Here is a 25,292-nt window from a genome sequence, read left to right as displayed (position 1 = left end):
ATGCAAGTTCATAGCTAATCTAAATGAGATTTCTATTTAAAGTACTTCAATACAATATTATAATGCTTGTGGCCATGCTTACTGGAAAGGTGTTGGTGTGGCTGTTTCCATTAAGTCTTATCTTAAATGTTTCATTATTTTATACACAATGGCCACTGTGGTGCAGGAGGTCCCTCTTCATATACTTTTCTCATTGATGATCAATATTTAGGTTTTCTTTTGTGCTTAGAAATTGCTATTTTGATACACACTCATTTTAAATTATTTTACCTGATTTTACCCTTAAAGAGAAGGATAAAGTATAAAGGGAAAATATGAAGCTGAGTCTTTTTAAACCTGGATCATGTCTCTCCACACTGTAAGAATAAAATACATGAGCCAAATCAATCTTTTTGGAGTTGTACATTCAAGAAGCACAAGTAAGCCAGCAGTCTGCCGTTTTGAGATCCCTCGAGGGTCATCAGGCTTTTTGGGTAGTATCATATTTTATTAATTAGACATTTACACTGAAAAGGATGTTCCAGGGCAGATCAGGTCCTTTTTTATTGTGTATATGAAAGAACGTGGCTGCAGCCATCATTTGTCTGAATCGTGGCTGCAGCTATAGTGTGTGATGTTCATGCTTGTGATCCTGCCCCTCTGCTGTCAGCAGGAAATCTTGGATAAAGGGGACCTTTCTGTAGCTGCTGCATGTCAGGCAGGTTCTTCCCATTGCTGTAGTTCACAGAAGGCCCATGGCCTCTAGGAGGCATGGTAAAGTTGGGTGAAAGAAATATCACTGGATGGAGAATCAGGAACTTCGATCTCTGGTTTCAGATGGGCCAGTAACTTGCTGTCTGATCTAAGCAATCCACTTAACCCCTCTGAGCCTGGTTTATTTCTCTGAAAAATGAGAGGACCTGGACTTGGTAAGTTTCAGTTTGGGGAATAAGAGGGCTCTAAAATTACTAGGTTGTGAATAAGATATCCACTTGTCCTAACATTTATCAAACTCTTTTGTAACACTTATGTTTGCCAGGCACTGTTCTAAGTCTTTAACAAAGGTGAAGCCGTTTCATCCTCAGATGACACTTTGAGGAGGTGTTATTATCATCTCCAGTTTATAGATCCAGAAATGTATGACCAGAGATAGAGCTGGGATTCAAACTCAGGCAGCGTGCCCTCAAGCCCATGCTTTTAAATATTGGCATGCGTTAGCATCTGACTCATCTAGAACACATCCTTTTTCTGGTGGGCTTCATAGAGGAGCATCACAATTACTGTGTTGTGGAGGAATCATTACTACAGAAAGAAATGACATTCAGGAGATCTGGCTTCTTCAATGATTGAGAACGGTGGAGTCTGTTTTGTGAGCTTCATATTGAAAAGCTTTACAAAGCACGTATTTTATTCTTCACAAAGTTCATGGAAAAAAAAAAGGCATAGAGAGTCAAAGGAAAAGAACAAGGACACCTGGGGGTTCGGCTGCAATTAGAGCAGAAGAGTGCTTGTATCTGGAATCCTTAGATGTCTGATTACTGGTTTTGCTTATGTGTAAATAGAAGTTGCTGTGCTAAGCAGAAAATAATTGTAATAGATTCATTTAATCATAACGCTGCAAAGTTTCACTTGTTAGAGCTTCAAACTTGCAGATGAAGCTTTCCCTGGGGCAGCCAGTCTGATTGTAGTTGCTGTAACTGACCTACTTATCAGCTTTTTCAAAAGGTGGCTTAAATGCCTCCCAGGATACAGGAATACACAGAAAACCTAACAGGAGTAACTTTCCATAACTCATGATTCATTTTTAGGGCATTTGGGGGCCATGTATCTTATGAGGTAATCTTGTTCATGCTTGCAGTTTTCACCTAGACATGAGTCACAAGATTAATTCTTAATAACTCAACTAAGAATTCTTAATAGTGGGGTGACTAGAAGATTTCAAATCCAGAGGTATTTTTTCTGGTAGAGTTTGGTTAGGTATATATGAGCAAGAGAGCCCACCACCACTTTTGCGCTGGTTGGTAACCCAGAAGTCATATCCTCTCTTGGGCCCTTGACGCGTTCCCCTTCTGGTTGGGTTAACGGTGGAGATAAAAGGAAATGACATTGGCTTTTAATGCAAATCGTTATCTCTTCACAGAAGTGAGTCAAGAGTTTGAAGTTGTGTTAGAACTATCCATTTCTTGATCTGTAGAAGTCACCTAATGATGGTAAAAAGTAAGGTGGTTGGGAAACGACTGTATTTTATGTAAACTTGTGAGACTGGACCTCAGGTTGACAGACTGAAAGGCTGCTCTTTCAATTGACAAACTCTCAAAGGCACTGGGGGCTGTGGAGTCCCATCTAGAATGGATTCAGGAGGCTGAAATCAACCCCAGGATTAAAACCAAAGTGGCCTTTCTGAAATATCCTGGAAACCAATCGAGATCAATCCTCTATGGTTGATGCAAGTGAGTGAGAGCAAAGAAAGTGAAAAGTTATGAGCAAAAAACAAACTCCTCTTTTCCTTTCCTGGAATTCATATTTCCTTATAGTTCCACAAGCCTGATCACATCATCTAGTTTTTCTCTTTCATTTTTCTTTTCTTGCTTTTTTTATCCTCCCTTTGTCTTCTCTGTTTCCCGTATTTTTTTTATTTCCCTCTCACCATCTGCCACCCTCCCTATCATTCTTCCATTCTCTTCTATCTAAAATTCTTCAACTTTCACCTAAAACTCAGTGCTAGGTTTGTAACTAGAGTCTCTGGTGGACATGTTTCTAGGTCAGGGTTTCTATACATAACCAGATGCCTGTGACTTCTTAAGGATTCTCTATGTTTGCTGTGCCTTTGAGAGACCTTTTATTCTTGGTTCATATACTATGGCCTATCCAATAATGTTTTATTCTACTTTAAAGTTTTTCTCCAAAACCAGAATATTTATGAGAATCAGTAGAGACCAGAAAAGTGAGGCAAAGATTTGGAGAGGATTCTAATTAACCTCCCTTTGCCTTATTACGTTTTCATGGAACAAATCAGGGTCACCTCATCTTTTGGTTCCAAAATCACCAGGTTGGCTTTTCACAGAAGGGCTCAGTTATCTTGGTTCCTTGAATGCTTTCTTAATGGCCCCATTGCCCAATCCTTGCCCTCTTTTCATTGTGACCTTCTGTTTTATATAATGGCTATTAAGCCTAATTAAAGATTGTATTTTTTCTTCTCATTTCACATCACGGCCTTGGTGAATGTATTTTATTGTCTCAAATGCTAGCCAGTCTGGGAACAAACATGGCATGCTATTTGAAGTTTTCATTATGGAAGAAGGTCCGATGTGGATTTTGGGGAAAGAAATCCTGGTAGGATACTGACTGACCGCATCTAGAAGTGACAGCAGCAGAATTTTGCATCTGGGATTCATCAGTCACTTCTTACCACAATGCAGAGATCTAAAGCCAGAGTAGTCCATCCTTCTCTATCCTTCCCTGCACATTCATCATCTCCATCTCCAGTCAAACCACAGAACAGTTCACCCTATGTGAGGTCTCTCTTCTGTATTTTCGATATCTTCCCAAAACTCGGTTTTTCCTTGTGCTGGCTTGTCTGGCCAGTGCAATAGCTTCATATACTGTCTTAGCTTTCTAAAGTACTTTGTAACTTGCAATTCAATGGTATGGAGCTATTTTCTCCAGTAGGAGCAGCTGAAGAGGTAAAATGAAATTAACAAAAACCTTAACAATGTCAAACGATGACAGGTTTCTGTATGTACTCCCTCCAAAAGATCCAATATGAAGGAGGAAACACCAAGCTGCAGTTGTTTTTCTGAGAAAGGCAAAGAGATACACCATATATGTAGGTTGAAATAATAAATCTGTTGAGATTAACCATGCAAGGTTTCTTCTGATCAGCCTGTTGCTGTTTTAAAATATCAATAAATGGCTGCATGGCATAAGAGATGCAGGAAGATAAGAGTGAGAAGGCAGACAGTAGTTTCACTGCCCCACTGCCCCTTCCTAACCTTGACAAATGTCCTTTGAATGACCTTGATGCAGTTACCACTGTTGTCATTGTCCTCTCTGATGAATTGTTTTTTTTTTTTACTTTCAGCTCGGGGACCTGCTTCACAAGTTACAGTTTGTCCTGACGTATGTGGCTCCTTGGCAGATGGCTTGGGGTTCTTCGTTTCACGTGTTTGCTCAGCTCTTTGCCATTCCTCGTATCCTTTCTGCTTCTATTTTCACCCTCCAGCTGAGATTCACATTTTACGGAAGCAAGCTTTTCATTGACCCCTGGCAATAAAAAGATTGTAAAGTCTTTAAGATTACATTTTAATGGGGACATGAAGAGGCACTTTGGATCCCTTTAGGCCACTTAGCCTTAAAAGATACTTCTTAATTTTGAACTCTTCCTGCTTCCTAATGCATATTCAGGAGTTACTTTTATTTTTTTTCTGGTCCTTCCATTTCCCATGCCCAGATCTGCATTAAGATACCCTGTCTTTTAAATGGAAAGTTACTGCTTAAATGATTGAGTCACCTTGTGCAAAATAGTGCAAATACATTTGCTGTTCTTAAACATTGTGGATAGGGTTGATGCATTCAATACATTTTTATCAAGAGTATATTATTTTATAGTATGGTTATCATATTGTACTTCAGTGATGTTCAGAAACCCAAGATTAGATCCAAACAGCATTTGGAAGACTAACAACTTAAATTATGGTCTTTTAGTGGCTATTAGGCAGGAAGCCTTGGTTTCCATGTGTATTTTACAGTGTTTACATAATAATTTTAATTTACTTCATAACAAATTTTGAGATGCTCCTTCTAAACATCACTTTGACATTGATAGCTAAGTTTTATATATGTGCATATGTGGGTAAGGGGAAGCGGAGAGAGAAATTGCTTTAAAAATACTCTCAAAGAAAGAGATTAATTAAAATTTGACTCAGACCTAAAATACATCCTCAAAGGTTTTCCTTCCCACTGAATTTAGGGTTTTTAAACCTGTGTGTTTCCCAGGAAACAGGGACCACTTGCATCAGAATCCCTGGAGGAACTAATTAAACTAAGTAGATTCCTGGGCCCAGCTCATACTTTTTAAATCAAATTTCACGGGCCGGGATCCTGGAGTCTGTCTTTTCACAAGCTTTCTTGGTGATTCTTATGCCATCAGTGTGTGTGAACCACAGTTCTAAACTCTGGCAATCCGTCAGGGCTGCTGTTAGCTAACTTGAATGACCACTCAGAGCTCTCCTCCATATGAAATTTACATAAGGCTCATTAAGACAATTCTTAAGGAATCTCTAGGATCTTAACTTGGTGTACAGGAATGGAAACATACTTAGGATAATCCTTGAGTAATAATATATTTTATATTTTGAAAAATGTTTTCTTCCAGGCCCATAACTTTTTTTAAAAAAAAGTTAAGCATACGAAGAGTGGATCTCACAATACACATTGTTCTATGTTCCTATTCTTAGATGTGCATTAATATTTCTAAAGTGTTTCAAGGTCATTTGGCAGAATAAGCTAAGGAAAAATTATATATATATTTGCAAAGCCTGAGCTTGTGCTCCACCCTTTCCCTTTAGCTGCAGTCACTTTCTATAAAGCCAGTAATTTCAGTTTTCCAAATAGAGTCCTTTAAAACAAAAACAGGTGAAATATTGAGTTGATTTTTAATCTCTTTCTGACGTATTTCTAAAGTTTCCTTTTTAGAATTTAAAGCATGTTTATTCAATGAAAGTGATTAGATTAACGCAAATTTGTTGTTGAGGAGTTGCACCAAGAATTTAAAACTTGAAGTTATAATTCCTGATTCATAACTTTGGACTTGCATCTGTCTGTAGCATTTCTTGTTGATGTTTATGCCTTGTTAGGTGAGTTCAATATTACTTATTATTCCTTGGAGTTCCACGACTGAATTAAGACTGTTCTGGGAACCATAATTTTCAAATACTTGCCCTATATTCGTGTTGAGGGTTCACACATGAGCACATGGTATTTGGCACTTAATAAGTCCTATAAGAATAAAGACAGCATTAGGATTTATCTCTGCTTGTGCACAGTGAGCATTAAATTTAAATACTTTCACGATGTATAGACTAATTGCCTTACAACATGGAAACATTCGAGATGCAAATTTTATTGGGCATTTGGTGGTTCCGTTTTAGAACACTCAGTGGACCCCCTTGTTTTGTTCCTAAGCCTGGCCCTGTTAGTGACACCCACTTCCACCCCTTCTGCTAAGATACAGAGCCTTCAAATTGACCTCCCTGGAGGCTGGCCACTGACAGTATCTTTACCCTCTCCCCCGTACCCATGGACACCCCCTCATCCTTCCTCAGTTGTAAAGGTAGATATTTGTTCCTTGGAGTCCAACATCATGCTGTTCAAACTATAATCAGATAAATAGTTGAAAAACTGGATATACATGCCACCCAGACAAAGCTATTAAGTTATTAAGTGTCAGCCATGGATGTTGGCTAATTTTGAAATGTTAATTATTTTATCACTCTATTAAGAAGCTGTGGGCTCCATATCAGCATTGAAAAGGGACTAATTTGCTCTGTTTTGGAATTGAATTAGCTTTCAGGCCAGCAGGGCACTGTTTGGTAAATTGCTTTTTCTAGTACTAGCATGTTTTCTCCCTCCATAGCCTCTGTTAGCTTCTGAGCTTGTAACCTCCAGGGAAAGATGAGAATATTCACCCTTTTAATATGTGTAGAGACCATGCAAGACCATTGTCTTCTAATAATTAGATAGACTTAGCCAGATTCTCTATAGTAAACCCAGAGATTGGGAGGGCTGCTTTCTACTTGGTGCATCCTTTTGCACTTCTAATCATTTTTTAAAATCTTTTCATAATTGATGCTTTCTGGCTGGGCACAGTGGCTCACGCCTGTAATCCCAGCACTTTGGGAGGCTGGGGAGGGCAGATCATGAGGTCAGGAGATTGACACCATCCTGGTTAACACGGTGAAACCCCATCTCTACTAAAAATACAAAAAAATTAGCAGGACGTGGTGACAGGCTCCTGTAGTCCCAGCTATTTGGGAGGCTGAGGCAGGAGAATCACTTGAACCTGGGAGGCAGAGGTTGCAGTGAGCTGAGATGGGGCCACTAAACTCCAGCCTGGGCGACAGACCGAGACTTCATCTCAAAAAAAAAAAACAAAAAACAAACAAAACAAATAATAGATGTTTGCATTTTAAGTGTGCTTTTGAAGGAGTGATCATCTACCCCTTAGGTTAATCTCTCAGCTGTTTCTCTTAGAAATAAAGTGGGCTTTATGCGCCTACTCCTCTTAGTAGCTCTTCTTTCTTGGCGCTGTCTTGCCAGTAGTAGTGACAGCCTTTCCTATTTGCCCAGAGTGTGCTATAATTCTTTACTGATCTTCCTGAAAAAACGGTCCTCTTTATTCACTGCCACCCTCCCTCTAACCTGTTAAACGTCATTTCCTTTCCTACCACATTGAACTTTATTTTTAGACTAGCACAGTTTCCTCACTTCTTAAATTTTGGATAATTGTTTCTGGCATTTAAAAAATGTACAATGTAATCTCTAGGGAAATTTTAGAATCAAAAACAAGAGCCAATCAGCCCCCCTTTTAATATGTGTAGAGACCATGCAGGACCCCTGTGTTCTAAAAATTAGACAGACTTAGCCAGATAATCACATATTAGCACATCTGCCCAGCCCTGGCTCCACTTGGTTTTGTCCTGGTTCCTCTGCAAGCCTCATCACACCCTCTGTCCCCTGATGTGGGGACTTTTCCCTCTTCCTTTCTTCTCAACACAGCCCCTCAGAAAACTCCAGCTCTGACCTCACTCTGCTTTCTAATATTTTTTTCAATACCTTCACGCAATGATATCTTCCGTGCAATTCCCTTTTCTTCCAATGACAAGGAGCATAATAGCTAATATGTTGTGTTTTGTGGCAGAAGTATTTAGGTATTTTCAGCTTTCAGAAGAGGAAACTGATGGGTGATAATAGATATTACAGTAGCGTATTGTTCTGTAGTTCTCTATTTGAACCTAGGTCAAAATAAAAAGAATTGGATTTAAATTGCAGCACAATAGAGATCTTTTTGATACCTAAACAATTCAACATTGGAATGTATTATTAGTGGAGGATGTGACATTTTACTCCTGAAAATGCTTGGGAGTAAATAGAAAGTTTAAAAAAAAAAAAAAAGTCACTCTTGAAAAAAAAAAATCATGATTTTTTTGAGACAGGGTCTTACTCTGTTGCCCAGGCTGGAGTGCAGTGGTGCAATTCTAGCTCACTGCAGCCTCAAACTCCTGGGCTCAAGAGATCCTCTCACCTCAACCTCCTGTGTGGCTGGAACTACAGGTGTGCACCACAATGCCCGGATAATTTTTTTTTAATCTGATTTTAAATCTACTAAAATGTATGTGAAAGTGTGGACAGCGCAAGACTCGCTCCTGTTTTATATCTTACATATAAATGGGGCTATTAGGGAATCCCTACTTCCATCCCCACCCCTTTATCACATAATTTGTTTAACGTTATGTTAAACCACTTAGAAGTCTGAGTTACTTCTATATTCTTGATAATGAAATGCAGAGTCTTCCTGTCTGTGCCAAGCATTTCCTTTTTACTCTGTGCCAGAACCTTGAACATGGGTTACAGAAATAAGACCCCCTTAGTTCAGCAGTGAGAGAGATACAGCTGTCAACAACTTCCCAGCAGGAAGACCAGCCTTGTAGGAGGTCAGATCAGATCTGTAGTAGAATGATCCAAGTCCTAATACCTACCCTAGGACCAGGAAGGATGTCCATATTACAGGACCTGGGCAATCTGGCTCTCCACTGACTTCTGCCACCCCCATGGATTCTGGCCAGCAGTTCTCTCTTTCGCTTCCAACCACAGGCCCCACAGAACCTCTGCGCCACAATGATGGTGAGTGATTGGCAGCTGGGAGTCTCCAGTGATGGAGTGAGACCTGAAGGGACCAGCTTGCTCAGAGAACTGTTGCTTCTGGCTCCTCGCCACTAATCACCAAAGATCCGTTGGGCTTAAGCCAAAAGCAACAGACATGCTAAGTTTAATATTGAGCAGTTACCTCTTTGATCAAGCAAGGTGTGTGAAATTAACACATGCCAGTACATGAGAAACTCATGTAAGAATGCCTATAGAAGCAACTTGGCCCACAAAACACTTACTTCATGTGCATGTGGTGTTCTTTGCTTAAAAACTAGATATGACTTGAATTGAACCAATGGTGTTCAATATACAGTATCTGTTTATCTGCGTATGCATCTACCCAGGTAGATAGATGGATAGATATTTCGAACAGTGGGAAAACATTCTTCAAGAAACAGATGCTACCTTCCCGAACAATTCTATTATTTGTTTTCAAAAAGTATCGTCTAATATTAATTATTTACAAAGCTACTTGATACTTTAGTAAATGTACCCTAGTGTGTTTTGTTCAGCTAATAATCTTAGTAAAGAGAAACTGTTCTTTTCAATCCTTAGATATTAAATCTTTGCCATGAATCAGACTAAGACCGCTGAGATTTTTATGAGAATCATTTGGTTTACATGGTGGTAAAATGAGACGTAGCAGGGTACTACTGAAAGTTTTATGTTTATAAATCTATACATAGAGAGATTAAGTGTGTGTCCTTTGTTCTTTCTTTGGTGGAAAAAATGGCTTTAGTGAAAACTCATCAAAATTTGAAACAATATTTTAAAAATATAGGAATAATAATTTTTTTTGCCTTAACTCAACATTCTCAGATTCTGCCGTGCTTTTCTTTCAGACGATTGCCACGTCAATCTTTTCTACCCCATTGAGCCCATTTCTTGGGAGTGTCATTTTCATCACATCGTATGTCAGGCCAGTGAAATTCTGGGAGAAAAACTACAAGTAAGATCCTAAAATCAGTGCTCAATTCCTTTTCTCCAGTGTGCGCTTCAGAAGGTTCCTCTGCCTTCCTCTGTTAGAGGGTCCCTGGCTCCAGGCTTCCCCCGGCTGTGGGGCCAGGCCAAACCTGTCTCTTTTGATGACTTCCTCCGTTCAGTGACTCAGCTCTTGGGTCTCAGGGATCTGGAAAGAACATGACTGATTTCAAATTAGCCAACGAATGCTAGTCCGGGTTTCATCAGTTGTGAAGGAAGAGTTATCACTGCCAAATTTTCGTAGGTGACCTAAGGGAAGGTTGTTTAACAAGCCACTGGTAATGTCCTTTGATATGCCAAGATGGTCCCTGGATGGCATCTTTTTTTCCTGTCTGTAGCATCGCTTTTATGAGCATTCTAAATAGACAGTCTTGTATAAGTGGGCAGCCATCACAGATGTATGGAAAAGAGATCACCAGTTTTTCTGGGTGCCATAAAATTTGTGGCCACTATTTGGACCTGTCATAAATTTCCTTGAGCAATCGGTGATTGACGAAGTAGGAATGCTATTCCTACGGGAAGGTTTGAAGAGAGAATTGATGGTTCACCAAGTAATCCTAAAGACCTCTTCATGATTTGTGGGGGGAGGTCTTGAGAATAGCTAGCAGGGAAGGAAAGCGTGTGTCTTCAGCAGTCTTCAGCTGGGACAGAGAACTCTGGATTGCTCCATGTGTTACAGCACGTCTTCCATTTCAATCTCCTCCTTTATTAACCATACTTGTGCTATTTATTACTTTTAAACCCTAATCCTTTTTCCATAATTTATTCACATTTTGCAGAGTGCTAGCATTTTACAGTGTGTCTTTTATGTCTCACAGAAGCCATCATTAAGTTAGACCCGTGGTTTCACGCTTCTCCCGAGAGATGGTTTATAAAATGTGCATCCTTCTGGCACAGGTGTGTGGCTTAGGGATTAGAACACAGCCTGCCTGAGTTCACACCTCATCCCTCCCACTTAACATTGATCATTTCAGGCCTCCTTTTCCTCACCTGTAAAATGGAAGTGAAATCATAGGACCTACTTCACAGACTTGTGAAAAGAAAATGAATTAACATACATAAAACACCAAGAACAGGAGCTGCCACAAAGTAAGCACCACGTGAGCCTGGGCTAGGATGATTATTCTCCGACTGCTCCGCGGGGAAGTTCCTGTCCCAGCTTGACCCATGCTAGTGGGTGTTTACCATGACTGGGGGGATCTCCTTCGGACAATCTCACGTTTAGGGGTGCCCTGGTGAAAACTAATCAAACCAGTGAGCCCTACTTCCGGCCCGTGAGGAGTGGAGGGAGGTCCCTCAGGTTTCTGGCAGATTTCTTCTAAGAGACGTAGATTTTGCAATAAAAGTAAAGTTGTCTTGAAATTCACACATAACAAGGCTGCTCATTTGCATTTGTCTAAAGAAACATGCATATTTACAGAGCCAGAGAGTAAAAGAAAACTACCACAGTTGGCTTCTCTTTAAGCTTTTTTAGGAGAAAACAATTTGGGGGACCTTTTAGGCGTTCTGAAAGTCACGCTTCTGGAAAGTGCAAATACTTGTAAATAAGAGGAGGGGCATTTTCTCATGCTTTCACCTAAACAGGGAAGGAAAATACAACATATTTAAAACTTGGTCAACGTATTTAAAACTTGGTGCTCAGTACAAAAGGTTTCTTTTTGCCTCCTATTCTCAGATAGGGAATCAGTCTTTCTGGCATGGGAAGATTCAATAGAAGTAAAACACCTCTCAGTTGAGTCGGAAAGGATATTAAGTGGAAAGGGGAATCTTTGTGCAGAGATGACCTTGGAGGGAGGCATTCTAATACCTGCGCAAAAGGAGTTAGGTGTTTTGTTATTTAGTCTCCTCACTTCCCAAATTCAGCCATCCTTTTTGAGTGAGATGCTTGGGTCTGAATTGTCAGTTTATGTGGGTTACTCAAATGTATGGGCTTCTAGAGCAAGATTTATGTTTATTCAGTCCCACAAAGAACTGTTTCTGCCGCGTTTATTCTTTTCATCAGTAAATAACACAGATATGAGCACTAGGCTCCCTGTATATGTATGGGGGGTGTCTGCCTCTGGATGCCCTTCTCATGGGTTGGAAGAGGGCTTGCTTCAGGGTCTAAGGGGATGTACAAGGATACCTGCCCTTGCCTAGGTCTTTCCGAAAGAGCCAAGTGGAAGGAAATTTTCAACTCCACTGCAGGAGTTGAGTCTTGGTGCCAAACCCAGTCTGCTGAAGGTCTATTGTTGCCTTTTGTGAAGGCATCAGAACGCAGCATCCTCTGGCCTGTCTGCTGAAAAGATCAGTGGAGGGAAATCACGACAGTAGAGTGGTGGCCACCAGGAAAGGAAATGACAGGAAATCTCATCTGGATCCTTACAAACACTCTGGAAATCTCATTCTATCTATTTAAAACTTTTTAAGTTTCAAATCCTAATCAATGAGTTTTAGTGCTCTGACTGGAGAGTTTCTGTGTGGCTGTTCTAATTACCATCTTTTGAGTCTGATACAAAGGACCAGTCAGGTAATGTCATTTATCCTGTTTAATGTTGTACTAGTTGTTCCATCACTTTAAAAGGGATGCCTGAAAAGATATTCTCATCCAGAGCTTTAGTGAGCACATTTACCACCATGAACTGCCGCCACCAGCCTGGGTGTGTGTGCTGGAGGCCACCTAGCAGTCCCCTCTCCTGGCTTCCTCTTTCTTTTCACCCCTGCTCCCTCACTCTCCAGTCGCTTGGCACAGATCTTTTCAAGCTGACTTGTGTTTGTGCAGGTCTCTAATGAGAGCTGCAGTGTACCGAAACAATTTTAATACTTCAAGGAAGTGGTAAATAAATCACCAGTGACCTGATAATCACAGCTAGTCCCTTTTCTCCCTGAACTGGCCTGTCCTGAAACCTGCAGACCTCCTGTTCCCTGATGCTGTGCCTCACTGGGGTGTATGACAAATGTGTCCCCTGTCTGCCTTTTTACCCTAGCCTCCTAACGAACCTGCTTGCTACTCTCTGCCCACACACAGCTCTAGGATAGCTGTCCTAAAACACAGCTCTCAGCACGTCACTCTTCTCCTCAAAAGCCTGCAGTTGCTCATTGTGCCTGTGGGACAAGGAGAAATGCCATGGAGACCAGCGCTGTCCAATAGGAAGTTCTAGATGACGGACATGTTCTATGTCTGTGCTCTCCAATATGGCAGGTACCAGCCACATAGGGCTACCAAGCACTTGAAATGGGGCTAGTCTGACGGAGGAACTGAATTTTATTTTTTTTATTATTATTATTATTATTATTATTATTAGAGACAGAGTCTCATTCTGTTGCCCAGGCTGGAGTGCAGTGGCGTGGTCTCCGCTCACTGCAAGCTCCACCTCCCGGGTTCACGCCATTCTCCTGCCTCAGCCTCCTGAGTAGCTGGGACTACAGGCACGCACCACCACACCCTGCTAATTTATTTATTTATTTATTTATTTATTTATTTATTGTATTTTTAGTAGAGACGGGGTTTCACCGTGTTAGCCAGGATGGTCTCGATCTCCTGACCTTGTGATCCACCTGGCTCGGCCTCCCAAAGTCCTGGGATTACAGGCCACCGTGGGCCACCGTGCCCGGCCGGAACTGAATTTTAAATTCCATTTACTTTTAACTCACTTAAATTTAAATAGCCACCTGTGATGAGATTCTACCATATTGGAAAGCACAGATATAGACCCTTATTTCTCGAACTTTCCAGCCCATCTCCCACAACACTTTCCCACACATCATATACTGTGAATTTCCATTCCAAATCTCTCCTTGGATCATACCCTTCATATAGAATGACCTTCCCTCCCTCAACCTCTTCATCTCCTGTTCACACCTAGTTGGCAAAACCCAACTTAAATGGCAACTCTGCCATGAAGTTGCCCTGATCACCACAATTAAAAATTGTCTTTCCTTTCCTAAATTCCTCTAACAGTTTGCCTTTGTGTTCTTGTTATCTATTACTCAATAACAAATCTCTGTAAACCTTAGTTTTTGTCTTAAAACAACAGGAAACAATTTGTCATATCTCATGGCTTCTATGGGTCAGGAATTTGGGAAGAGCTGGGCTGAGTGGCTGTGGTTTGGGGACCCTTATGAAGGTGGTGACTGGGACTGAAATAGGGAATTGGAAGTGCTGGGGACTAACTGGACATCTTTCTCTCTTTTCGTGTAGTCTCAGAACCTCTCCGTGTAATCTCTGGGTGAGTGAGAGGTTTGGCTTCCTGAGAGCATGGTGGCCTCAGGGCTTCAGCAAAAGTTTTCTAGTGAGTAAGGTATTAATAAAAGTTACATTGATTTTTCTGGCCTAATCAATTCTCTCCCATTCTATTTTCTACAAGTAAGTCACTCACCCACCCAGATTCAAAGAAAAGGGAATTACGTTCTGCCTCTTGGTGGATATATGGTAAGGTTCAAGAGTGGTTTGCAGGATGGAGAGGTACTGTAGCAGTCATGTTTGGAAAAATAAATTTGCTACTATGGCCATCAGTAAATTCTACCCAAGATTGGTGTAGTCTATATATACTTTCAATTCTGAACTTTAGTTTTCATTTTTGTATGCCTAATGGGGTCCTGCAAAAAGTAGGTGTTCTGTACATTTTTCTTTTTTTTGAGATGGTGTCTCACTCTGTCCCCCAGGCTGCAGTACAGTGGTGCGATCTCAGCTCACTGCAACCTCCGCCTCCCGGGTTCAAGTGATTCTTCTACCTCAGCCTCCTGAGTAGCTGGAATTACAGGGGCCTGCCACCACGCCTGGCTAATTTTTGTATTTTTAGTAGAGATGGGGTTTCACTGTGTTGTTCAGGCTAGTCTTGAACTCCTGATCTTGTGATCCACCATCTTCTGCCTCCCAAAGTGCTGAGATTACAGGCCTGAGCCACCGTGCCTGGCCTGTACATATTTCTTAAGTGAATTAAGTCCAACAATATTATGTCAGAGGAAATAGAAATCCTAATCTGGCTTCACATTTACTGAGGCGAGAACACTCACTGCTAGACTGAGGTGGTCTTGACTACTAACAAGGTCTTTAAAATCTGTCTTGATGAGCTCTGCCTGGTGTCTTTATTTTAATTCCAGGCAACAATAGCAAATGCAGTATGTAATAGTGCTTTGTGTTTATACATCCCCCTAATGTCAGAGGATTCTAGAAAGCTTTAGAAACACATTCTGATATTATGATTTATCATCCTGCTCTTTGTATATAAACAGTCACTAAATAACCAAACTTTGTCATTAACATGAAACAAATGTTTAGGCCAGAAATTACATGACACATGTGCCCAGTTATCTCAGCAAACATCTTTGTTCTAAAGGAGTTGACTATTTTCAGCTTTCTGAAATAATGAAAACTCCCATTAACAGGGATTTTGTTTTGATATGTCAAAAACCCTCTATAAAATGTAAAATACATTAGACCTACAACGCTAGATGAAAGGGAAATAAAGCTTTCATGTTGGTTACATTGCTAGAATTCTATCCAGATTGGTTTTAAAATGTTGCATTGTTCTGGGTGTTATCCTTTACAGCAAATGTGTATTAAGCATCATCTATGCCAGTGTACTGTGCTAGGCTTTACCTAGCAGGAATCACTCTGTGACTGGTCTGCAAAAGTATCAACTCTGCATCTGTATCCTTGGACCTGCCTTTCTCAGCAAGGAGATAATTGGTTCTACTTAATCCTCAGCTCTTAACTGAGGCAGCGGTAGAACATCAGAAAGCATGAGCTTTGTGGTCAGTCCAACCACAATTAAAATCCCAGTGCATATGCTTGGTTAGGTGTTTGGGATGTTACTTTGTCTGTGAGCCTCAGTTAACTCATCTGTAAAATGAAATGATTACTCCTCAGACGTCATACACACCAAATGAGACGTGGTTCGCTTTGGTAAATGTGTAAGTCATTTCTGTGTACAACATACCTATCCTTATTCCTGACCCCATTTCATTTTCCTTTCCTAAATTTCTATCTTTTCTCATTCAGCTTTTAATCTAGTTGTAACTAGACATGTATTATGCATCCCTGCAATCTACCTGAGTCCTTTCTGAAATGGCAGAACGCAATCAAATCAACAGGGGAATCGACACATCATATAGATCGTGTACCATCACATCCACAGCCAGCCTGCTGTGAGAGACCCAATAAATATTATTTTTCCCTTCAGGCACCATGTTTATTTTGATACCTCGGTCAGTCACTGAGCCCCAGTTCTGTTCTTCGAGCCTCACAGCCGCCTTTATGGAATAATAGGCTTTCTAAGTCCCACGGTTTTGTGTTTTATCTAACAACAAAATAAATGATAAAAATATTTTAACTAGTCTTTGGTGAGCTCTCGTGAATCTCACTGTGTTGTTTTCCAGCCCCTTGTTGGTTTGTAATATAGACATGAGTGTAGCACGGACCCTTAGGAATTACGGTATCGCCTCTGTGCTCTGGACCATCCAGCCTCCTCTCGGTGCTGGTGGAGCAGATCTTGCGCCTTGCTAGGCAGCCCTTGTGAGTGCTGTTACAGCTGTGGGCTCTTCATTGAGTTGAATCTGCTCCTTGTGATAGCACCTGGATACCCCTGCTGACGCAGCATCAAGATGCTGATTCCTACACCTGCTGCTCTTTACCGGTTTGGAGGCAGCTCTCCTTCCTTTGCCACCCTCTTTTTCAGGCTAAATGGTACAAACTGTTCCTTGTGTAAAATGGTCTAGACCTTGGAAATCCTAGTCAGCCTCCTCTAGATGTTCACTGAATTGCCCCCAACCCTCCCCACCTTCACCTTGCTCCAGAGGTCATCTAATTGGTTGTCAGTAGAAGGACCTGTTACTTCGACAATCCAGGTGTCCTGCTCTCATTTGGGCCTCTTAAAATCTAAAATGTCTCATTATTTCACAAAACATTTGCTGAGCTGACCCTTCATCATCCTGATCTTATGTGTGAGTGTGGTTTACTGAAAACAGGAAGTTTACGTTTTCGCTATCAACTCTCATCTTACTGGTTTTAACTCACCATTCCAGCCCATAGAGGTCAGTTTCATTCATGTCATCTTTCACCCCTCCAGCCCCCTCAGTTTGGCAGCAGATGGGATTATCTGTCACTATCCGGAGCTTCATTCATGATTTGCTAATGATGGTGCACAGGATGGAGCCAGGGATGCCTGGCTTGATCAGGCAATCAAAGAAAGAAATTCTCAACTTCACAGTTTATTTTTTAACTTTTTCCAAATGAATATTGCCAAATGCTTTCTACCCACTAAGCTGTTTTAAAGGTGACTTGTCAGATCTTTGCAAAGCATTGAGCTTCTCAAAAGGCAATTTTTTTTCTTAAGTGCAAAGCAGGCGGCTTTTCTGGCTTATGGGTTAATAGTACAATGCAACCCTGTCATTAAAAGCTGTTCTTCCTTTAAAGTTATGCCAGAGAGGGATTTACATAGATCTACTTGCAGTTAAGTTACCCCATAATTTATTTGGATACATTTACAAGGTGCCTGCATGCACCATGACAAGGAACGCAACACATTTTTATTTGTCCGATGCCCTTGTTTTAGTTACTGCTGAGATAAATGTCGTGACTCTCCTTTATCAGGAATCCGAAGTCTATTAGAGCTTTCAGACCCATTCTTCGGAGTAAGTTGGGCCCTGGATCTATTATTCTTAATGGTAATAATAACAGTAGTAGGAGGGGAGCAACAGTAGTAGCAGTAACAATGGCGATCCTCATCTTCTTGTATTTATTGAACATCTGCTTGTCTTCTCTAGTATATTCATTCCAGTCCTAACATTCACTCTGGAAGCAAAGTTTCATTTTTCTCATTTGACAGATCAGAAAAAAAAGAAACTCAAGGAAGTTAAAAAACTTGCCCAAGGTCACAGAACAAGTGAGCAGCTGAGCCAGGATATTAACCCAGGGCTGATCTTATTTCAAGCCCAGAACATGCTTTCCATTATATCCTGAAGCCTCTCAGAGGACACACACGCACACACAAACACACACAGAATGCCAGTTGATGCATTTGCCCGTGAGAGCCTTAAAAGGAAGGCACCATCACAAGAGCCCTGTGTGGCCAGAAAGGCCTGTCTGGAAAGGAAAGCAGCTGCAGCTCTGAGCCCCGAGGCATTTGCTCAGAGTGGCAGGACAGGTCAGAACCACTGCAGGTCAGAAGCAATGCAGCTCGCCAAGACCACCCTTAGAATCATTAGGCTGAGCTTTGAGCTTTCATACTCATCACTGGACCACAAAACATTCATAGCTCAAGAGAATGGAGTGCCCGTCTTCAGGCTGCAAGAAAGCGTGGTGAGTGGCTGCTTTGCAAGTCATCAGCTTGCAGGTTTGTCTTTTCCTTTTCCTCGAGAGAGGCTTCCTGATGCTTCCCCATGGCCCCGGCCTGGTTCTTAGCAGCTCCAGAGACGCTACGCAGGGATGCGTAAGAACAGGAATGAAGCCTCAGTGACCCTCGTGGATGACAAGTGACCATCTGAGATTCTGAATACAGTCTCAGGCCCAGAAAGGGGTCGAGCTAATTAATACAGGTACAACTTTTTATTTATTTATTTATTTTATTTTTGAAATGGAGTCTCGCTCTATCACCCAGGCTGGAGTGCAGTGGCGTGATCTCAGCTCACTACAACCTCCGCCTCCCGGGTTCAAGCAATTCTCTGCCTCAGCCTCCCAAATAGCTGGGATTATAGGCACCCGCCACCATGCCCGGCTAATTTTTGTATTTTTAACAGAGACGCGGTTTCATCATCTTGACCAGGCTGGTCTTGAACTCCTGACCTCGTGATCCACCCGCCTTGGCCTCCCAAAGTGCTGGAATTACAGGCATGATCCACCGCACCTGGCCCAGATGAGGTGGCTTTTTAAATGGGTGATTTGAGAAATCCCTATTTGAGGCTACAACCTGCCGTTGATTTTCTAGGGTGTTAAATAACTTCACACATCTGGGAAAGGAATTTTCAAATGCTCTCATTTTAACCGGGAGCTAACAGGGAGTCTTCAGGAATCTTCCTCCCCAGGCAGAACTCAGAATTGTCCAGATGGATACAGAAATGAAAGTTTTGAGAAATATAAACATGCATGAGAGTCACTTAGAGGATTGCAGTGGACTGAATGTTTGTGTCCCTTCTCCCCCAGATTGAAATGCTAACCCACAATGAGATGGTATTAGGAGGTGGGGCCTTCAGGAGGTGATTAGGTCATAAGAGTGGAGCCCTTATGCATGGAATTAGTGCCCTCATGAAAGGGACCTCAGAGAGCTCTCTAACCCCTTTTTCCTCCATGGGAGGTTACTGTGAGAATTTGGCATTCTGCAACCTGGAAGAGGCCCTTAGTAGAACCTGAGCATGCTGACACTCTCGTCTTGGACTTCCAGCCTCCAGAACCGTGAGCAACATATTTCTGTTGTTTATAAGCCACCTGGTTTATGGCATTTTTTAAATAGCAGCCTGAAGTGACTAAGATGAGATACGTGTGTGTGTGTGTGTATGGATGAAAATGACTTGTTTCAGCATTAACATAGTTTAGCTACTACAGGACGATGTTTGGGGAGATGGCAGGTACTGGGATTGACAGGTTACGGCCCAAGTAGGAATATGGACCAACTCTTGAACTTTCCAAAAGAAATAGAAATAAGGAGAAACCAGCCAAAAAAAACATCATAGTTATGCATGATAACATAGAAATGTCAAGACGGACTGAGGTACTGGAAAAGAGATCAAAGTTTAAAGTCAGTAAATCTCACCCAACTGACTGGGGACATATGGGCCAAACCTGGGAACTGACAGCAGGGTAGTGCCTGCCTCCTATTTCATTTCACTCCGGGAAGACTTACATTAGGGCACAGGCAAGTGGGAAACAAACAAGTACGTGAGATTATGGCCAAGAGGGCCAAAGCCAGAGAAAGAAAAGGTGTGAAGCCTGGCGTCCCAGAGGTCTATTGTTCTTGTCTAGCCAGAGTGAGTTCTGGGACTTTAGGGTGTCCTAAAGTATCCTAAGGTGTCCCTTCCTTCCCACCAGACTTGGTGACATGAGGTGCAAGCCTATTGCTGTTAGCAGTCCTTTGGCACCACAAAGCAAGAACTGTCCTGAGGACACAGCAAACACAAAGGAAGGCTGGGCTGAGGGACACAGAGGATGATGACACTCCCCTATTTCCTAAGTCCACCAAGGCCTAAAAGGACCTTTGAGCTTCATGAGCCACTGAATTCTGTATTTGGCTTAAGCCATTTTGAGTTGAGTTTTCTGTCACTTGAAATCAAAAGACTCCTAATAAAAGCAAGTGGTGGCTTTTATCAAAGGAATCCTTCTCTCTTACCTTTTACTTTTTTTTTTTTTTTTTTTTTTTTTGAGATGGAATCTCACTCTGTCGCCTGGGTGGAGTGTAATGGCATGATCTCGGCTCATTGCAACCTCCTCCTCCTGGCTTCAAGCAATACTCCTGCCTCAGCCTCCTGAGTCGCTGGGATTACAGGTGCTCGTCACCACACCCAGCTAATTTTTTGTATTTTTAGTAGAGGGGGGGGTTCACTCTGTTGGCCAGGCTGGTCTCGAACTCCTGACCTCATGATCCACTCGCCTCGGTCTCCCAAAGTGCTGAGATTACAGGTGTCAGCCACCACGCCTGGCCACCTTTTACTTTTAGGGAGTGATGGCACAAAAGCATACCTTTATTGCCATAATTCTGTGTCACTAAGTAGCCTAGAATGCCAGAGAAGGTGCTGGCATCCATCCCCTATTGTACCTCCAGGGTTGAGTGGCAGACAAAAGAACTTTAAGCTCCCCAAGCTCAATCACCAATGTACCCTTAACTTAGGCTGGTCCTTCCACTTCCCTTCTCTGCCTCGGATTTCCTCACCTGGAATTTGTGTCTGAATGCTCTTACTTCTGAGAAGCCAAATTATGAACTTGACTCCATCCCACTGTTTTGCTGACGGATGGGAAAACTCTTACATGTAAGGTTTGACACTTGAGGTATGGAAATGAGCTATTATACACATATATTCCAGAAAGCTGATGCTTTTGAGGAATTCCAGTATGTTGAATTTCTCAAACAGCATTTCTTTGAGCTTATTACACATTGTGCTGTGGTGCATAATTTTACTCAGGGTCCTGTTAGTTTTTGCTGAGCAGTTAAAGTATTTGAAAAGTGCAGAATAGTGTAGCAGACCATGCGACTGCAGGGAGGCGTCGAACATGCCCAGCTGCTTCCCAGCTGTCTGGTGCTGCTGACGCTTCAAGGTCACCCAGGAGCGAGGCTTTGTGAGTGATTCAGGTTGATGGATGGTTGCAGGGAGTGTAAGCCTTGTACAGCAGGAGGGCAGAGCCCTGTTCTGAATCACTATAGCAAGTGAGAGGAGGATCCTTAGCTCGTCCAGCTTTTAGGAAAGTGTTAGAGATGGGACTGATTTATTCTAAACAAAGGAAGGCAGGACATATGCGGCTTTTAAATTTACATTGTCTTAAACTCTTTTACTACATGCCTCAAATAAATGTGATGCGGGAGATTTCTTAGGCAGATTTGAAGCATCTGGACAGTGAGCGTTTACTCCCCAAGGCCAAGAATCCTGAGCACTTCTAATTAAAACGTCTTCCCTGAGATCGGCCAATATGCCAAGTGACTGTCAGAGGCCACTCCACGGTATGTTCTCATTCTGTGTTATAACAGCAGACCACTGTAGGTACTGGGAGGCTTTTGCATTTGAGGCTCTGTGAGACTCATTCTGTAGGATTCTGATAATCATGTGCTTGTTTAATCTTGTTACTCTGAGCATGTTTCCAGGACTGACTCTAATCCTACTTTATTGAAAGCAAAGACCTTGCCCAGGCCTTACATAGAGTTGCTGCTTCTTGGTACACAGTGCTCTTGATTCATGAGTGGAATTAATATATAATGTGAATATACAAAACCATTCTGTTATTTTTCTTTTCACTTTGGAAGCATTCTGTCATCATCTCCACTCCATAGGGCTTACAATGCTCTTTCATGTGTGGATTGCTGTGTTGGCTCTCCCTGTAAACTCAACTAAATAGATGCTCCCTTTCATGATTTTTTAAATGAAAAGTGACTGGTAATGTCAAAATAATTATATACACGAGAATTAGAAGAAAATTACCCAGTAAAAATAAGGGCAATTTAATATATTATATTTCTTTTTATATTTTATAATATCTTAGGGTGCTTTCTAAATTGATTATTGGTTCTACAGGTTGTGTAGTTGGAGCTTATTTGCCTGTAGTCAGGGAAGACTTTGTGAGAGAGGCATGGGACAGATTTGGGAGAAAAGAAGGAAAGAGAGTTCCTAGTAGATGTTAAAGAAAATTGTTTGGGTAGGAAAAGTTTCAAAAAGCCTCATTTTAGGAGTAGTGCAGAGTAATAGAGCACTCACTTGATGGTTAACGTTATCACTGATAAATAGGAGCCACTGGGGAAGGTTTCTGAGGGTGTTTTTCACTGTTTTCCAAGAGCCTGTTTTAGGAAAACACCGGTGAGGGTTGAGGAGAGATGAATGAACTCATTTTCTGTCGAATTTTGTCCCTGTTCGTCAAGATTTGACACAATCTATTTTAGTATTTGAAAAATCTAATTTAAAAAGAAATGTCAAATATTGTCAGAATAAAAAATACTATTCCTCCCCCACCCCTTAAAATAAAATCTATACCCGGATGTACTGATGCAGTGACATAAAAACTATTTCCTATTCATTCTTTGTCACTTATCCTTCACTTGGGTGACTGGTCTGCCACAAGGCTAAAGTGACTACCTGTTTAGTTTTGCAGTAGGCAGTCATAGATGCGGCTCTGTGTTTTCATTTCCTACCGAAAGCCCTATGCTATGTTTATTTGCTATTTTAGACATTCAGAAAACTGGGGGTCAGAAGAATGAGGTGATTCTCTCCTTTACACCCCTCAAATAATTTAATAAATCATAAATCAAATGAGAAACCAGAAATCATGTTTGTTGACTTACAGCTGCAGACTTGTTCGTGGGCACTCCCCTTCCCCTTACCTTATCATTAGTGCAATGTTTCCAATCCAAATTGTTTTACATGGAGTACCACATCATAAAAATGCAAACATGAGATGTCACACTTGCATATAATACATTTCTTCATTTATAAGTTTAGTCAAGGTGTAAATGACTTAACAAAGTGTCTCAAGATGATTGTAGAATAAGGAGTGTAATTTTAGTTGGATTTGATTTTGGGATAGATTTTAAGATTTAAAGCGAGTGAAGTACAGTGGTATGCTTTGGGAGTGAAGGAGATAGCAAAGGAAAAGTGAAGTCCGTCTGAGCAAGAAAGGTTGCGGTGTGATTTTATTAACACCAAATCCCTCAACTAGAAAACTGCACGTGGTATAACAGGCATTGTGTTCAGAGAATGTGTCTTCTCAAGTTGCTGCCTCTCCTGAAACAAGTGGCTACAAAAACTGAAGGACCCAAGTTAACTCATCACAACTGAGTGTGTCACTGCGCAAATTGCTGCAGTTCCATTGCCAAAGATAATAGTTTCTTTTTGCTGTATGGGGAAATGCATGGCAAAAGCCCGGTTCATCTTGATCCAAATTCTGTACACACCACAGGTAACTTATGAATGAAATAAACATGTCTTCATCCCCAGAAGAAGTTTCACTCATAACTCTAAACAAAACACTCATATAAATGGCACTGAACCTCTTTTTACCAGAAGAATGTAACAGCCAGAAGTCAAAACCTTAAATCAGTCAAATTAAACTTGGGAAGAAACCCAGCAGTACTCTGATAATTTAATCTTTATGAATCACTTAAAATTGTCTGCCTCTTCATTTATTCAGTTTCCCATTTGGCTGACTCTTTGCCCGACAGCAAACAACTTGGATTTTTTTTATTACTATTTTTATTAGTTGCATTTGCAGAAAGAGAAGAAACACTTTTCACCCCCTCAATATTTATGACTTTCCACTGAATGGTTGAATTTCATATTCTGTATTTCAAATAGTAAGTAGTCTTGGATTTTTCTTGCTGAAATGGAAGAAATAATACTAATTTAAGGTGTAAGCACGTTAGAATCAGAGATACGAATTGTACATGAATGCATGGTAGTCACATAACAAACAAACAAACAAAAAACCAGAAGATTTCCATCGCCACAGAGACCTCTCCTGTTGGAGAGCACACATACTTCCTCCTGCCCCCACCCCTTCTTAACTCCTGTCCACCTCTAATCTGTTCTCCATCTTTATAATTTTGTCATTCCAAGAATGTTATATAAATGGAATCCTAAACTGTTTAACCTTTTGGAGTTGCCTATTTTCACACAACATAATTCAGTGGAGATTCATCCAAGTTGTGTGTGTCAGTAGTTTATGTTATTATATTGCCGAGTAGTTCCATGGTATGAATGTGTCAGGGTCTAATAAGTCATCCACTGAAGGGCTTCTGGGTTATTTCCAGTTTGGAGCTATTATGAATAAAGCTTCTTTGGACACTTGTTTATAGGTTTTTATGTGAACATAAGTCTTCACTTCTCTGAGATAATTTCCAAGAATGCCATTGCTGTCTCATAATGTAGTATTTTTTTTTTTTTTAGTTTTCTTTTTCTACTGTTTTACTTTTTCTACTATTGAATTTTGAGAGTTTCTTACCTATTTCAGATACTTGTACTCTCTTGGATATATGTTTTGCAAATATTTCATTCCAGTCTGTAGCTTGTCTTTTCGCCCTCTTAACAAAATGTTTTGCAAAGCAAAAGTTTTTCAGGTACACATTCTTTTCAAGTGTACATAGACTATTCTCCATAATGGACCATCTACTAGACCATAGAACAATCCTCAATAAATTTTTAAAAACTGAAATTATACAAAGAATGTTCTCCAGCCACAATAGAATAAAATAGAAAATTAATAGCAAGAGCAAATTTGGAAATTTTCCAAATATGTATAAATTAAAACACAGAAACAACCAATGGTTCTAAGAGAAATCACAAAGAAAATTAAAAATTACTTTGAGATTAATGAAAATAAAATATAATTTATTAAAACTTATGGAAGTTAGGAAAAGCAGTTCTCAGAGGAAAATTCATAGCTGTAAATGCCTAGATTTTTAAAATAAGGCCAGACATGGTGTTGTTCACGCCTGTAACTGCAGCACTTTGGGAGGCCAAGACAGAATGATCGCTCGAGGTCAAAAGTTTAATACCACCAGCCTGGGCAACATAGTGACAGATGGGTCTCTTCAAAATTTTTTTAAAAAATTAGTTGGATATGGGGGTGCACACCTGTAGTTTTAGCTATTGTAAAGGCTGAGGTTGGAGGATTGCTTGAGTCTAGAAGTTAGAGACTTCATTGAGCTATGATCATGCCACTGCACTCTAGCCTGGGTGACAGGGGCAAGACCCTGTCTCTAAAAACAAGAAGAAGAAAAAAGATATTACCAGGTATGGTG

At 40.9% G+C, this 25,292-nt stretch overlaps 1 protein-coding gene across 2 annotated transcripts in view; it reads left to right on the top strand.

The window, feature by feature from the left end:
• PCNX2 (pecanex 2) overlaps window positions 1-25,292 on the top strand; it is a 309,611-nt gene that overhangs the window by 193,209 nt on the left and 91,110 nt on the right. For both annotated transcript variants that reach the window (XM_050769598.1, XM_050769591.1), the window contains exons 22-23: window positions 4,061-4,169; window positions 9,724-9,853. In XM_050769598.1, the coding sequence (XP_050625555.1) occupies window positions 4,061-4,169; window positions 9,724-9,853 (239 nt within the window). The remainder of the gene's footprint in view (window positions 1-4,060; window positions 4,170-9,723; window positions 9,854-25,292) is intronic.

Source organism: Macaca thibetana, chromosome 1 (assembly GCF_024542745.1).
Source record: "Macaca thibetana thibetana isolate TM-01 chromosome 1, ASM2454274v1, whole genome shotgun sequence".
NCBI lineage: Eukaryota > Metazoa > Chordata > Mammalia > Primates > Cercopithecidae > Macaca > Macaca thibetana.
Note: the sequence above shows the minus strand (reverse complement) of the source record. Positions and strands in the feature narration are given on the sequence as shown.